Source organism: Ochotona princeps, chromosome 3 (genome assembly GCF_030435755.1).
Source record: "Ochotona princeps isolate mOchPri1 chromosome 3, mOchPri1.hap1, whole genome shotgun sequence".
Lineage (NCBI taxonomy): Eukaryota > Metazoa > Chordata > Mammalia > Lagomorpha > Ochotonidae > Ochotona > Ochotona princeps.
Window position 1 is genome coordinate 62,905,795 of NC_080834.1, and position 14,323 is coordinate 62,920,117.

Genomic DNA, 14,323 nt, shown 5'->3' on the forward strand with positions numbered 1-14,323 from the left:
AACACTGGTTTCATGCTACTGACCTGGGAGACCTGGAGAGCATTCCTGGCTCATGAGTTTGGCTCCTGCCCAACGCAGGATTTCACTGGGGAATGAAATCTTGGCAAAGAACTCTCTTTATATTTTTACCTTCCTCTGTTTTTTCTAGTTATCAAATAAACAAATTTAAATTTTCTGATAAGTAATCAAGTGTTTGAAAATTGATAATAAAATGAATATTAGTACAACTACAGAAAATAGACAAACAGGAAATTGATACCAGAACTATTACTTTCTTGTCTTTTGGCCATTTAAAAGAGAAAAAATAGTATAAATATGTTCAAGCTAACAGTTTTACTTACAGATAATTACAATCATTTGGGCAAAATGTAGACAAATGAGTATTTGGATAATGCCAGTGTTCCAGAATAAATATTCATTAAATAATTACCCCAATTTACACCTTTCAGTTTTACGTTTTTTTCTAACCCTCAGCTGGAAAACAGGTAAATTATAGAAAAATAATCCACCAGAACCATCATTAGGCTCTCTGTGAACTTGAGAATAAGAAAGCTAATTTGATTCACATGACTATTTCCTCATTTATGCTATTGATGCCAAAATCAGAATAATTTTGTATTATCTGATTGTAGTTCATGATTATGCAACCAGTCTAAAAAAAGCTGTTGGTAATAAAAATCCTGTGGTCAGTGACTAAAATCTATGAAACAATGACACTGTTGACTTTAAAAGCCATTAAATGAAAAACCCACTTTGAGTGAAAGAGTAGCATTTACAACTGAAAAACACTATTTCAAATGCAGTTTGGAAATCCCTCCTTACTGGACACAGCACCCTCCATGGGCTCATTTGTTGATTTGTATTCATTAGTTTATGTTGACATGAGCGGACTTCACAGCTCATTATGTTTTGTTTATAATTTCAGTGCCAGAAGTTACTTACCATTGACACAGCTCCTGAGGTCAGGGTAAGCATTAGTTGACTGGCGGGCAGCAACAAATAATTTGGTACGGAATGAGCCAAGACAAGCTGTAAATAACAACAAATGCAATCTTTTTAGAGAACACACTTACGTTATTTGAAGTCATGGTAGAAATGATCTCAAGAGGTAGAATGCTGATGCTCCAGGGTTTACAAGATTCACAAGTAAAAAGGTCAATGTGTTATGGAGTGCAGCCAGTGACTGCTCCTTCACCTCTCCTTGTATACTCTTTCCCCCACCTCCTAATTCGGATGTTGGATGCAGATGAGTCCAATTAGTCTTTTTAGCTACAAGCCCAGTTTCTGTTCCAGCCCATCCCAATGAACGCCAATTAACTCCTTAACTCACAACACTTAGGTGAGTCATAGGTGGGCAGGAGTGAATACCTAACAACTGAGAGTAGATGGCATTGCATTGTTGTGTAACCACTCCCCTCACAAGCCTCTTTAAAAAGCCTGTGAAGGGGGGGATCAGGTGTTCCAGTTACTCTGGCACCTTGACTCTTGGCTGATCCAGGACAGGTGTTCCCATTACTCTGGCACCTTGACTCTTGGCTGATCCAGGACAGGTAATCCCGAGCATGGTCCCTGTATACTGCTTTGATTGGACTTGTGATCTGTTATTTTATCACCAAGGTTGGTTAATAAAGTCTCCTTAATAAAACCTTAGACACGTCTGGTGTGATCTTGCTCACACACCGTAACAAATCTAACAATTTTCGAAAAGTTTGTAAAACTGCAAGCAGGCTTTTTTTTTTCTTTCAGCTGAAGAGGAAATTTAAAGCTAGAAGTGGGGCAGAACTTAGATTGACAGGGATATTTGTAGCCATTGAAAGCTATGTTGTGGAGCAGGGGTGTGATGCATACTTAATCCTACCACCAGAACTTGATTTAGAAAGTGCATATAATTCAGTCATTTGAATGACCTAGTGTTTCTGGTTGCTGTAGGCCATTTCCAATTCTAACAATGCCAGAGACTAATAGAATAATGATTGCATAATTCCTCGATAGAACAAAGCAGGTTTTCTTCATTCCTTTTGTTCTGCAAAACAATCCTGTGAAATTAGATACAGCAACCTGAAGAATACTGTTCGCAGAGATAAAACACTTGAAGGCTTTAAAATGCATAGGTGTCAGTTAGTGACACAAGCAGATTTTTAATAGGCATAAAAGATTGCCACATTGTTTTACTTTAAAATTAGTACTTTGTCTTTTACTTACTAACAATCCCCCAAATGAAAATTAATATCTTAAAAAAATCATTCCACATTTCTCATGACTTGTGGCCCTATTACTAAGAAACCGTTTGGATGGACTATTTGTCTCTGCTGCATGCACAGCCATTAAACTGGCTGGGACTTGTGGGGAGTGGGGTGCCGAAGTTGTTCCCCAGAATAGGAAAGGCTGTCACAGGATGGCGGCTGGCCCAGGGCCAGGAGGCGGGGTTGGTCTCACCAGCAGGTAAACAGGAAGTCACAGGGATAGGCTGATGCCCCACTGCGATTATGTCATTGCTACTGGCCTATCAGGTAACGCCAAGTGGACCAAGGGGAGAAGTGATTGGTGGAGAACGGTATAAAAGCAGCTGGCAAAAGCTAAGGAGGGGGATGATGAGGAGAAATGCGGGGAGGAGAAAGACGGACGGAACGAGATGAACGGGGCAGCAGAGAGGGGTAGAAAAGCTAAGGCGTACGGGACAGGAGGAGAAAGACGGGGAGAAGAGCACGGAACAAGAACGGGGCAGCAGAGAGGGGTAGAAAAGCTAAGGCGTACGCAACTGGAGGAGAAAGACGTGGAGAAGGACGGACAGAACAAGAAGAACGGGGCAGCAGAGAGGGGTAGAAAAGCTAAGGCGTACGGGACAGGAGGAGAAAGACGGGGAGAAGAGCACGGAACAAGAACGGGGCAGCAGAGAGGGGTAGAAAAGCTAAGGCGTACGCAACTGGAGGAGAAAGACGTGGAGAAGGACGGACAGAACAAGAAGAACGGGGCAGCAGAGAGGGGCAGAAAAGCTAAGGCGTAGGCAACTGGAGGAGAAAGACGTGGAGAAGGACGGACAGAACAAGAAGAACGGGGCAGCAGAGAGGGGCAGAAAAGCTAAGGCGTACGCAACTGGAGGAGAAAGACGTGGAGAAGGACGGACTGAACAAGAAGAACGGGCCAGCAGAGAGGGGTAGAAAAGCTAAGGCGTACGGGACAGGAGGAGAAAGATGGGGAAAAGGACGGAACGAGAAGAACGGGGCAGCAGAGCGGGGTAGAAAAGCTAAGGCGTACGGGACAGGAGGAGAAGGACGGACGAACCGGGCAGCAGAGAGGGGTAGAAAAGCTAAGGCGTACGGGACAGGAGGAGAAAGACGGGGAGAAGAAAAACACGGATGGAACAAGAATGGGGCAGCAGAGAGGGGTGGAAAAGCTAAGGTGTAAGGGATGAGAAGGACAGGGAGAAGAATGGGGAAAAGCGGCAGAAAGGGTACAAAAGCAATACAGGCATACGAGGAGAGGAACGGGGAAGAAAAGTAGCGGAGAGAGGGCTGGAGAAGCAGGGAGAAAAGCTAAGACCAACAGGGATAAAGGCAGCGGAGCGAAAAGGATAAACACAGCTGCTTTTGGCAATCAGGGGTCTGGTTGCAGTTCTGGCTTTTCCCAGACCCTCAAGAGCGCCTTGTTAGTGTTGCTGCTGGGTGGTGACAACTGGTGGCCTGCATGGGGAATTCCCAGTCTGCGCTGGCGTAAGTGTACAGGGTACATTTAAAAACTTTATTTTTGCCTTCGAGGCAGATTTCAGCTGTAAGGGGCGGTGGTTTGTTTCCGAGGCAGCATAGCCATTGGTAGTGACTGCTCATAAGATGCACCTGTGAACTAGATGAGACAGGAAGAAACTCCTGAACCCCCAAAAGGCAGGACCTAGGAAGCTCGTAATCAGCAGGAAGTAGCAACAGGAGATACGATTCTGCGCCCCTAGCAACCCTTAGAATTGTGGTTGGGAAGTCTCTAAGGAAATTAGGCAGCTAGTTCAGGGTCCTGAGCTTGGAAGTTACCCACAAACCCTGGAACCTTGCTGGAAAGAACCTTACCTGGTGATCTTGAACACTCCGTGGCCCTGAAGGTGGCTAAAATCAACCCCTGAGCTCATCATTCCCAGCAAAAAATAAAAGGGGGAGATGCAGGGAGCGGGGTGCCGAAGCTGTTCCCCAGAATAGGGAGTGCTGTCTCAAGATGGCGGCTGGCCCAGGGCCAGGAGGCGGGGTTGGTCTCACCAGCAGGCAAACAGGAAGTCACAGGGATAGGCTGATGCCCCACTGCAATTATGTCATTGCTACTGGCCTATCAGGTAACGCCAAGTGGATCAAGGGGAGAAGTGATTGGTGGAGAACAGTGTAAAAGCTAAGGAGTGGGGACAGGGAAAAGCAGCAGAGGGATACAAAAGCAATAAGGCCTATGAGGACAAGAACGGGAAAAAAGCAGAGGAAAGCTAAGACCTTCAGGGAAAAGCAGCGGAGAAAGTATACAAGCAGCCACTTTTGGCAGTAAGGGGTCCGGTTGAGGTTTCGGCTTTCCCCAGACCCTCAAGTGTGCCTCGTAGGTAGTGTCGCTGCTGGTCGGCGACAGGGACTGAAGATATACCTCCAAAAAGGCTTGTCTCTCGCATGTCTGAGAGTACACACTTTGACATCTTTCTGGCTGTATGGCCCATGCTGCTGCAGGGCCTCTATACGTACCTGTATCTCTCCTGGAAGGCTGTGGTGGCTTTTTTTTTTTTTTTTTTGGTAAAGTCAGATACAGAAAAAGGAGAGGAAAAAATTCTGTCCAATGATTCACTCCCCAAGTGGCTGCAACAGTAAGAGTTGAGCCAGTTCGATGCCGGAAGCTTCTTCCAGGTCTCCAAGGCTGGTGCCGGGTCCCAAGGCTTTGGGCTGTCCTCGACTGCTTTCCCAGGCCACTAGGAGCTGGCTGGGAAGCAGGGCTGCCAGGACACAAACAGGTGCCCATATGGAATTTTGGCATGATCAAGGGAAAGGACTTTAGCTGCTAGGCTAGTGTGCCGGGCCCGGGAGGCACTTCTTTCAAGGCAGTTTCCAAGCAGGAGAAAGCAGAAGCTGCCAGGCCAGGTTAGAGGCACTGATCCACTTCCACAACATTCTATTGACCAAAGAGGTCCCGGTGTACTCTGATTCAAGGGGGTGGGTAAAAAAGGATATAGATTCTACCTTTTGATTTATACCTTAAACTGATTTACTGAATTCCTTAAAGAGGAAGAAGAAACAAGATCATTCTGTTTGTTCCCCAATTCAAGACCATGAAATGTCTTATTTCAGTTCATCTTCTAAGTCGTTGGGTTTTAACTTTTTCATCCATAGATGCTTTGTCTTCTTAATTTTTATTTTTATCTTGCATTTTGAATTTTATGATACAATTCCATGGAGTCTGAGATTCCCACTCCCCAAATCCCCACAACTCCAACTGATTTTCACCATATTGTTACAATAGTATAATCATCAGATGGAGGCTCTTCTCTCTCTCCATCTCTGTATATCTGATATTGCAATAAAAATCTTTAAAAATTTGCTGTTATAAATGGCCCAGACCATTTCTTTTTCCATTTGGTTATCACTTGTATAAAGAGAACTGAATATTTACATGGTAAATGTAGGATTATGAGTCTCTTGTTCTAGCCTTTTATCTACTGTTAGTACTTTTAGTGGTATATTATATCAATTGCAAATTATAATATCCACATACATATACTTGCCACCTTGTTTGCCTTCTTTTCACTCTTTTCCCCTCTTCAATTTCCTAAGACTTTTTTTTTTAACATGTCAAGCTTTTGCCTGCAATGCCAGCATTCCATGTGAACACTGGTTTGAATTCTTGCTGCTGTAGTATTTAAGATTCACTTTATTTTTATTAGAAAGGCAGAATAACAGAAGGGGAAACAGAGAGAAAGATGCTCCGCTGGTTCACTCCCCAAGTGACCACAACTGCCAGAGCTGTGCTGCTCCGAAGTTGGGACTCCAGATCCTCTTCCAGGTCTCCCACACGGGTGCAGGGTCCCAAGGCTTTGGAACATCCTCCACTGCCTTCTCAGGCCACAAGCAGGGAGCAGCTGGGACACAAATTAGTGCCCGTATAGGATCCCAAAGCATGCAATGCAAGGATTTAACCACTAGGCCATTGTGCCAGGTCCTCCTAAGACAATTTTATGACAAAGCATTAAACTTTGCATAAATCATTTGTAAAATGTGATAGTTCTGGATATGGGAGAAAACAGGGAGAACTTAGACAATGGTTTTTCTTTACTTAGCATTTACTGTATAACCATGTTTTCTGTGAAACTGATCTTGTTCTAGGAACATACTCATTTGTTTAAAAATATGTATTTCACATAGCTGTTTTATGATTACTTTTGAAAGACTTATTTGTCTGAAATACATAGTGACATACAGAGAGAGATTGTCCAGGTACTGGTAACTGACCCTGAGCCTTCCACAGCAAGGGCTGAGCCACACTGAAGTCAGGAGCCAAAACACTCCAATTCAGGTTTACCATGTGGTTGTCGGGGACTCAAACACTTAAGCCGTGATCTGCTGCTTCCCAACCACATGAGCAGAGATCTGTACTCTGATATGGAATATGGATGTCCCAAGCCATAGGCTAACCTGCTCTGCCACAACGTGTGCCCCATAATTATCTTAAAACCTGTGTGTGTTGTGCCTGGCACAGTAGTTAAGCAGCTGGAGTCCTTACTGGCACTTGCCCGGAATCCCATATGGGCACCAGTTCTAATCCCGGAGATTCTGCTTCCCATCCAGCTCCCTGTTTGTGGCCTGGGAAAACAATCAGTGGATGACCCAAGGCCTTGGGACCCTGTGTCTGCGTGGGAGACCCAGACGAGGCTCTGGGCTCCTGACTTCAGATCGGCACAGCTCCGGCCATTGCGGCCACTTGGGAAGTGAATCAATGGATGGAAGATCTTCCTTTGTCTTCCTCCTCTATACACCTAACTTTCCAATAAAACAAATCTTTCAAAAATTTACATGAATTTACAATATACCCTCATCACAACCTGTTTTGCCTATTGCAAATCCTCTTTTGCCTTTGTTTCCCTTGACTACCCTCACCAGAAACCAGTCTAGCTTAGGAACTTGGTATTTTTTTACGCCTCTTTTGTCCTTCCATTTAACTTAGTTTTGTCTGTATTGTTGCTTATTTTTATTGAGTGTTTGCTCTACTGGGATGTTTGTTTTCTTATTTGAGAGCTTAGGTCATTGTTCAAATCCTCCAATTGGCCCTCTTACTGCTGCCTCAGCACTCTGTTTCAATTTCCTCCCACACAAGTCAAGTGAGCCTTTGCTCTATGCTTAGGTTTCTCTCTCTTCTTACTGTGAACTGACGGAAATGATTTATGAAACCTGCAAGTCTTCAGCCCAAAACTTGTCCAAACAAACATGGGCTACAGTAACCCAATTTCTTGAGTAACATTATCTCACTATTAGCTCTGAGGATAGGCTGTGTTAATTAGTAAAACTGTTATTACCAGGGACAAATATATAAGTTTGTTTCTTCTAATCTCTCCTCTTGGCCTGTAAAATATTCACAACAAAAGACAGCAAAGTTTAGTTTAAGCAGGGCATTTTTTCTTTCATTTCTAATGAAATGTTAAAACATTGTTATACTGAATATTCTCTATTTATAAATCAAACTAACCATAATTAAAAGTAATTTGTTTCATAGCATTAAATCATACTACATGTGCAGTTTTCACTGTGGCACAGTTGGTAAAGAGTAGCTCGGGACACCAACATTCCTATGAGGGCTAATTTGCAAGTCCTGGCTGTTCTGCTTCCAACCGAGCTGCCTGTTAGTGCGCCTGAGCGGCAGTGTATGATAGCTCATATACCCGAGTCCTGTCCAGCCATGGGAAGAGCCAGAGGGAGATCCAGGCATTGCTGCCTTTTGGAAAGTAAATCAATGGATGGAAAATTCTTCCTGTAATGCTGCCTTTCAAGTAAATTAGCAAATTTATAAAAAAACTTTTACACTTGTACACTAGAAAAGAAATATATTTTCATACATATACTTGACATTCCAAGACCTCGGAAAATTAGAAAACATTGTTTTAGTGTGCAATTAAACTGAAAAGTTAAATTTAACAAGAAACAGCTAAGAAAATGTAGGTTTGAGTACAGCCCGAATCTTACTTCTGTGACTTTTTTCTTCCCTTCTCTCCCTTTCCCCTTCCTTTCCTTTTCTTTTTCCCTTTGGAATTTGAAAAGGCATTCTTTGATTTTTTATATCTAGAACAGGGACAGAAATAAGAGAAGAAAAAAATGAAGAAAGCTAACATGACGTATTTTACTAAGAGCGTTTAACATATTGCCTTATTTTTATTTACTGCTATGAATTTCTTCAAGTTATATTTCTCACTTGAAAGTCTGAGTTACAGTCAAACAGTAAAACAGATACTTGCCATCCACTGGTTCACTCCCAAGATGGCCACAATGGCCAGGGCTGTGCCAGGCTGAAGTAAGGGATTTGGAGTTTCTTCTGGCTTCAGCATGTAGGTGGCAGGAACACGAGCACTTGGGTCACCTTCTGCTTTTTTTTTCTGGCCATTAGCAGGGAGCTTGATCAGAAGTACAGCAGCTAGGACAGCATTGCAGCTGGTGGTTTTCGCCACCACGCTACAACACTGGCCTCTTTGAAAGTAATTTCTATCCACATAGCAAATGAGAAAGCTATGGTTTATGGAGGTGGAATGATTTTTGAGATCTTGCAGATGTCTAAAGAGATATACCACTGTGCTGAATCTAGAAAACCGGGTATACTACAATATTATACATTATAGTTGAGCTCTCTGGCCCAGACTGTTCCACAAACATAAAACTATAATCGGGCCCAGTGCAATGGTTCAGTTGGTTAATTCTCATCTCCAAGTAATGGGATCCTGTATGAGCAGCAGTTTTTGTCCCAGCTGCTTCACTTTTCCAGCACCCTACTTGGGGCCTGGAAAAGTAGTAAAGGATGGCTCAAAGCACTGGGACCCTGCAACTGCATTGGGAGACCAAGAAGAAGCTCCTGGCTCCTGGCTTCAGATTGGCTGAGTTCTGGACAATGCATCCATTTGGGGAGTGAACTAGCGGATGGAAATCTTTCTCTCTGTATCTCCTTTTCTCTGTAAATAGGCATTTTCAAATATAAATTTAAAAACTTTTAACAAGAATGAACAACTTTGTTAGATTTCAAGATCCTTAAAAGACACAAGCTCACTCTCGTGCTTTTTACAGCTGCTTTTTCTGTTTGTAAGGTCCAGCTTGAGCTGCTGTAGCCATCTGGAGAGTGAACCTCTGAACAGATCTTTCACTCACTCTCTTCCTCTCCTTCTCTTCTCTCTCCATAATGTTGCCAACAAATACATAAATAATTCCTTAAACAATGTTACATAAAATTTTATTAGCTATTCTAAACTGCATAGTTGTTAATGCATAGCAGACTCATTTCTGCATATTTTTCAAAGATTTACTTTATATTTCAAGTAGACTATAAGGGGATAGAAAGAGGCATAAATGAAGAATACTCTGACTCTGAAGGGAGCAAGGAATGCCCTTGTCTGTTCTGACCTACATAGAACCTACTGAGAGGCAGTTTCATGAATTACAGTCCACTGAAATTGTTTGGAATTGTTAACAACTCTCAGGCCAACAGTAAGACCAACTATCTGATCTAAAAGTAAAGCAAGATGGAGCCTTTTGCCTTTGATATTTCATTGAAATTTTGTAATCCATTTGAGTGTGGAAACACTGTTCTTTTGAGAGTTATATTCAGAAGTAAAATAAAGATGGATTATGCAGAGTAATAGAAACTAACTTCTAAAAATCTAATAATTATTTATGATGGAATATCTAATGGTCTTAGAGCATTTGCCTTTCATGAAAAGAAAACCATGAAATTTTATAACTTCCAATCTTTAAACACCTAAATACAACTGAACATCAGCAACATGTCCTTATAAAATAGACACAAGAATGAAGAGCATTACAAATACTTCTAAATGTATTTGAATTAAAAAACAGAATTGCTAAACAAAGAATCTCACTTCCAAGTACAGTAAAATTATATTGGATGGAAAATATGGGCAGAGAATTATACTTGGTGACATATAACTTTGTCAACATTTTAAGATCATATAAGTGTGGCACAGCAAGGGAAGCCTGTGGTGCCAGCATTCCACACCGAGCCCCAGTCAGAGTCCCAGCTGCTGCAATTCAAATGCAGCTTCCTGCTAACGCACCAGGGAAAGCAGCACAGGATTGAGCTCTTAGGCCCCTTGTCACCCACGCTGGGAGACCCGGATGGAGTTTCAGGCTCCTGGATTCAGCCTGGCCCAGCCCAAAGCATTGTTGTAATTTGAGGAGCATGTGAAACGACAGATGAAAGATTAATCACTCTCTTGCTCCCTCTCCTCTTAGCCACTTTTTAAATGAATAAATAAATATTTGAAACAGAAGATTATGTAGTTGTTCTTTAAACTTACCTAAATATTTTGGATAAAAATAATCCTAGAAGAAAGAAAACATATTAGCAAGCTTCAATTTCATTACAATTAAGTTAATTTCATAAAGTGTTATAATATTCAAACAAATCATATATTGTCATTACAAGAAATCATGACAAAAAACTAAGCCATACAAACAATTAAATTTAACAGGTCAACTAAACAGGCCAACTAAATTAAGTTTTAAAATCTTCAAATTTATAAACAATTTCTATTTAAGATAAAAATGCTAATTTTTCCATAACATTTAGATATATAAAAATGCATTTTTATATCATAAATTCCCTATACCAGATTCGATGTTGAATATCAGTGACATAATTTGAATTAAGTTGAACATTTATTTTGTAGGATCTCACATGTAATATCTTACTTATTGGTCCTGTATTGAAAGTTTGCCTGTGAATCAGTAATTTGACTAAAATGTCCATTATCAAAAAGATTTTTTAAATTTCCCAAGATGGCCCACAAAAGCATTCTTACGACATAAAATATACATAATGTGTAACATTAGAACAAAAACAAGTTATAAGAAACCAAAATCTACAAAAATAACCAAAAGCATATTCAATGCTCCAAGTCAGTAAGTAAAGAATATTTTCATCCTACCGAGAAGTTGCCAAGAAGACAACATGTTGTGTTCTGCAGGAGAAAATACAGAAGGATAAAAACCCAGCAAATAGGATTCAAAAGATGAGTGAGACAAGTATTTTAGGAAAAGTGGAGGACTTAAACCACAGGATAAAGCCTGGGAATGTGGTTAGGGTATCTACAAAGTTACAAGTAAACATTCAAGTATTATGAGTGATGCAAAAATATAATTTTTCTCTTGTCAATTATTAATATGCAAAAATGCAACAACAAAATTGAGAAACATTTTAACAATTTTGAAGAATATGCAAGTTTGAACTGGTACAGCTAAAAAAAAGAATACTTGTGCCCCACCCAAGTTGGTCTTCTTGCCTTGGATAAATGTTTTAGAAAAAAAGTATCTGCTTTTTATCTTTTATCCATTCCCATGGTCCTGGGAGCCATGGAAAGATAGAGCAGCATTTTGAACAAGGTTCCCAATCTTCATTTTCCTCTAGCTTTCATCTCGGGAATTTTCAAAAGTCCTGTTGAAACTCATGGTTAGACAGCCTACCTTTCCTGCTGCTACCCATATAATGTTTGAGAACACTGGCCCCTCCCCTAGGAAAATTAGGGGACTGAAGAGCGAGGATTCTTCTGTACCATGTGATAGTTGCTAGGATCTTTGGGACTACATTTTCCCAAATTAAGCTAGAAAATGTTACACAGTAAAGGCTTAAATTAATATTGGAAGCTACTGCTGTATAAAGGGAGCTCAGCAACCTTCTCAAGTGTTGATAGACTAAATGAAGGTACACTTGGTGTACAAAGAAATGTGTAAAGAGCTCTTCCTTTAGCATCCACTGAAAACCTGCTAGTTACAAACTCAGCATTAGATGTCCCTGCTTTCTAAAGCTTGGTTAAAATTAATGTCAATGAAAAATTTAAGGAAGCATGGTAATAAACAGGAACAAAGACACACCATACTTAACGTTCTCCCTTCTATCCCGAATGTAAGCAAATTCCAATTGGAAGGCAATATTTGTAACTCTATTTGTTGATAATGAAGTGTGAATGAGTTATAGTTTGGTCAAAGCACATTGTGGTGTCTTTCTCATGAGCCCAATTTCCTTTGAAGTTACTCCTGAAATGGAAATGTTTATGTGTGGAAAAGGACATGTAAAACCATTAACTTTAAAATGGAATGCAAAAAAAAAAACCTAACTAGAAACATTCAGTCTGTGATTACTTGTCCAAATTTGTGAACTTGATAGTTTCTACAAATTCTTACCGTTTCAGGGTCATTTTCAAAAACCTCCCTGGCTTCTTCTTTGTTGCACAATTCTTCAATGCATTCTCTTTCAAGATTACCCTTTTTGGTTTCTTCAAGCATAGAATTTGCACGACGTTTTCTAACCAGGAATTGTGAAGCATGTTGCTTTGTTAAAACTGAGGGGAAAAATATTTATATGAGTATGCCTTTTTATTTAGTCTTTCACGTAACACTTATTTTTATTAAACATAAAAGTTAAAATATTTTTCAGCACATGCATGAAAGTTTGCTTTACCACGCTGGAAATGAAAACACAGTTAACTGTGCCACAAGTCATACTCATATTATCTTTATTTATTTTTTAATATTTATTTATTTTTATTGGAAAGGCAGATGTACATAGAGGAGGAGAGACAGAGAGGAAGATCTTCCATCCGATGATTCACTCCCCAAGTGCCCGCAACGGCCGGTGCTACGTCGATCCGAAGCCAGGAGCCAGGAACTTCTTCCGGGTCTCCCAGGTGGGTCCAGGGCCCCAGTGCTCTGGGCCGTCCTTGACTGCTTTCCCAGGCCACAAGCAGGGAGCTGGATGGGAAGCGGAGGTGCTGGGATTAGAACCAGCGCCCATATGGGATCCCGGCGCGTTCAAGGCGAGAACTTTAACCATTAGACTATCGCACCAGGCCCTCATATTATCTTTAAAGCAAGAGTAAACATACTTTCATAAATTCAATGGAGAACTTTTGTCATCTCTGAAAAGAACTATGGGTGTAGAATAAAATAAGCTATTTTCAAGGTATTTTACCGACTAAAACATTTGATTATATATATGAACAAAACACAAGAACACTTGGAGAGGTGGAGACCATGTGCAAAGCACAAAATGCAAACAGGAAAGAAACTGGTAACCTGCGATGCCAGCAACCATGTAAATGCCAGTTCAAGTCCTAGCTGCTCCACTTCCAATTCATCTCCCTGCTACTGCATCTGGGAAAGCAGTAAGATGGCCAAATGCTTGGTCCAAGATACATGGAGGAAGCTCCTGGCTCTTGACCTGGCCAAGAAGTTCCATCTATTTCAGCCATCTGGGGAGTGAACCAGATGAGAGATTTAAGATCTCTATTTCTGCTTTTCTCTAATTGCCTCCCAAATTAAAAACAAGCAAACAAAAACAATAAAAAGACCTGAATTACATGGAATAAATTATATCCAGAATTTGTAAGTAATTTTTGTAAATCAAAAGCAACATGCCAACCAAAATATCACTGTATGTAAGATTACATACAAAATTACTTAACCATTACAAATAAAATATTAAGGAAAATGGTTCCTAGATCAACAAAATCAAAATATTCTATGTATCCTTCAGGAAGGAAAAGAAAAACGTAAGTTTAATACCGATCAATTTGGAGTAACGTGTTGCTGTTAAAAAAAAAAAAGGATGGGGCTCAGCACAATAGCCTAGCGACTAAAGTCCTCGTCTTTCATACCCGAGATCCCATATGGGCCCCAGTTCTAATCCCAGCGGCCACAATTCCCATTCAGCTCCCAGCCTGGGGCCTGGGAAAGAAATCGAGGATGGCCCAAATCTTTGGGACCCTGTATCCACGTGAAAGACCCAGAAGAAACTCCTGGCTCCGGATTGGCTCAGTTCTGGTTGTTCTGGCCACTTGAGGAGTGAACCAGCGAATGGAAGATCTTCCCCTCTGTCTCTCCTCTGTGTATCTGACTTTCTAATAAAATAATGATGATAAATCTTTTTAAAAAGGATGACCAGGAGATGTGTGGCCTAGCAGTTAAACACAGGCTAGGACCATAGGGCACGTGTGCTAGGTCTGCTCCTGACTCGGACTTTTGCTAATTGTACAGTTATAGCAGGTAACATTTTTTTTAAAGACTTATTTATTTTTCATTACAAAGTCAGATATACAGAGAGGAGGAGAGAC

General features: G+C 40.9%; 1 protein-coding gene across 1 annotated transcript in view; it reads right to left on the reverse strand.

Moving 5' to 3' along the window:
• PROS1 (protein S) overlaps positions 1 to 14,323 on the reverse strand; it is a 71,513-nt gene that overhangs the window by 30,496 nt on the left and 26,694 nt on the right. The window contains exons 2-4 of the mRNA XM_058661773.1: positions 12,396 to 12,553; positions 10,514 to 10,538; positions 943 to 1,029 (exon numbers count right to left, since the gene is read on the reverse strand). Of these exons, the coding sequence (XP_058517756.1) occupies positions 943 to 1,029; positions 10,514 to 10,538; positions 12,396 to 12,553 (270 nt within the window). The remainder of the gene's footprint in view (positions 1 to 942; positions 1,030 to 10,513; positions 10,539 to 12,395; positions 12,554 to 14,323) is intronic.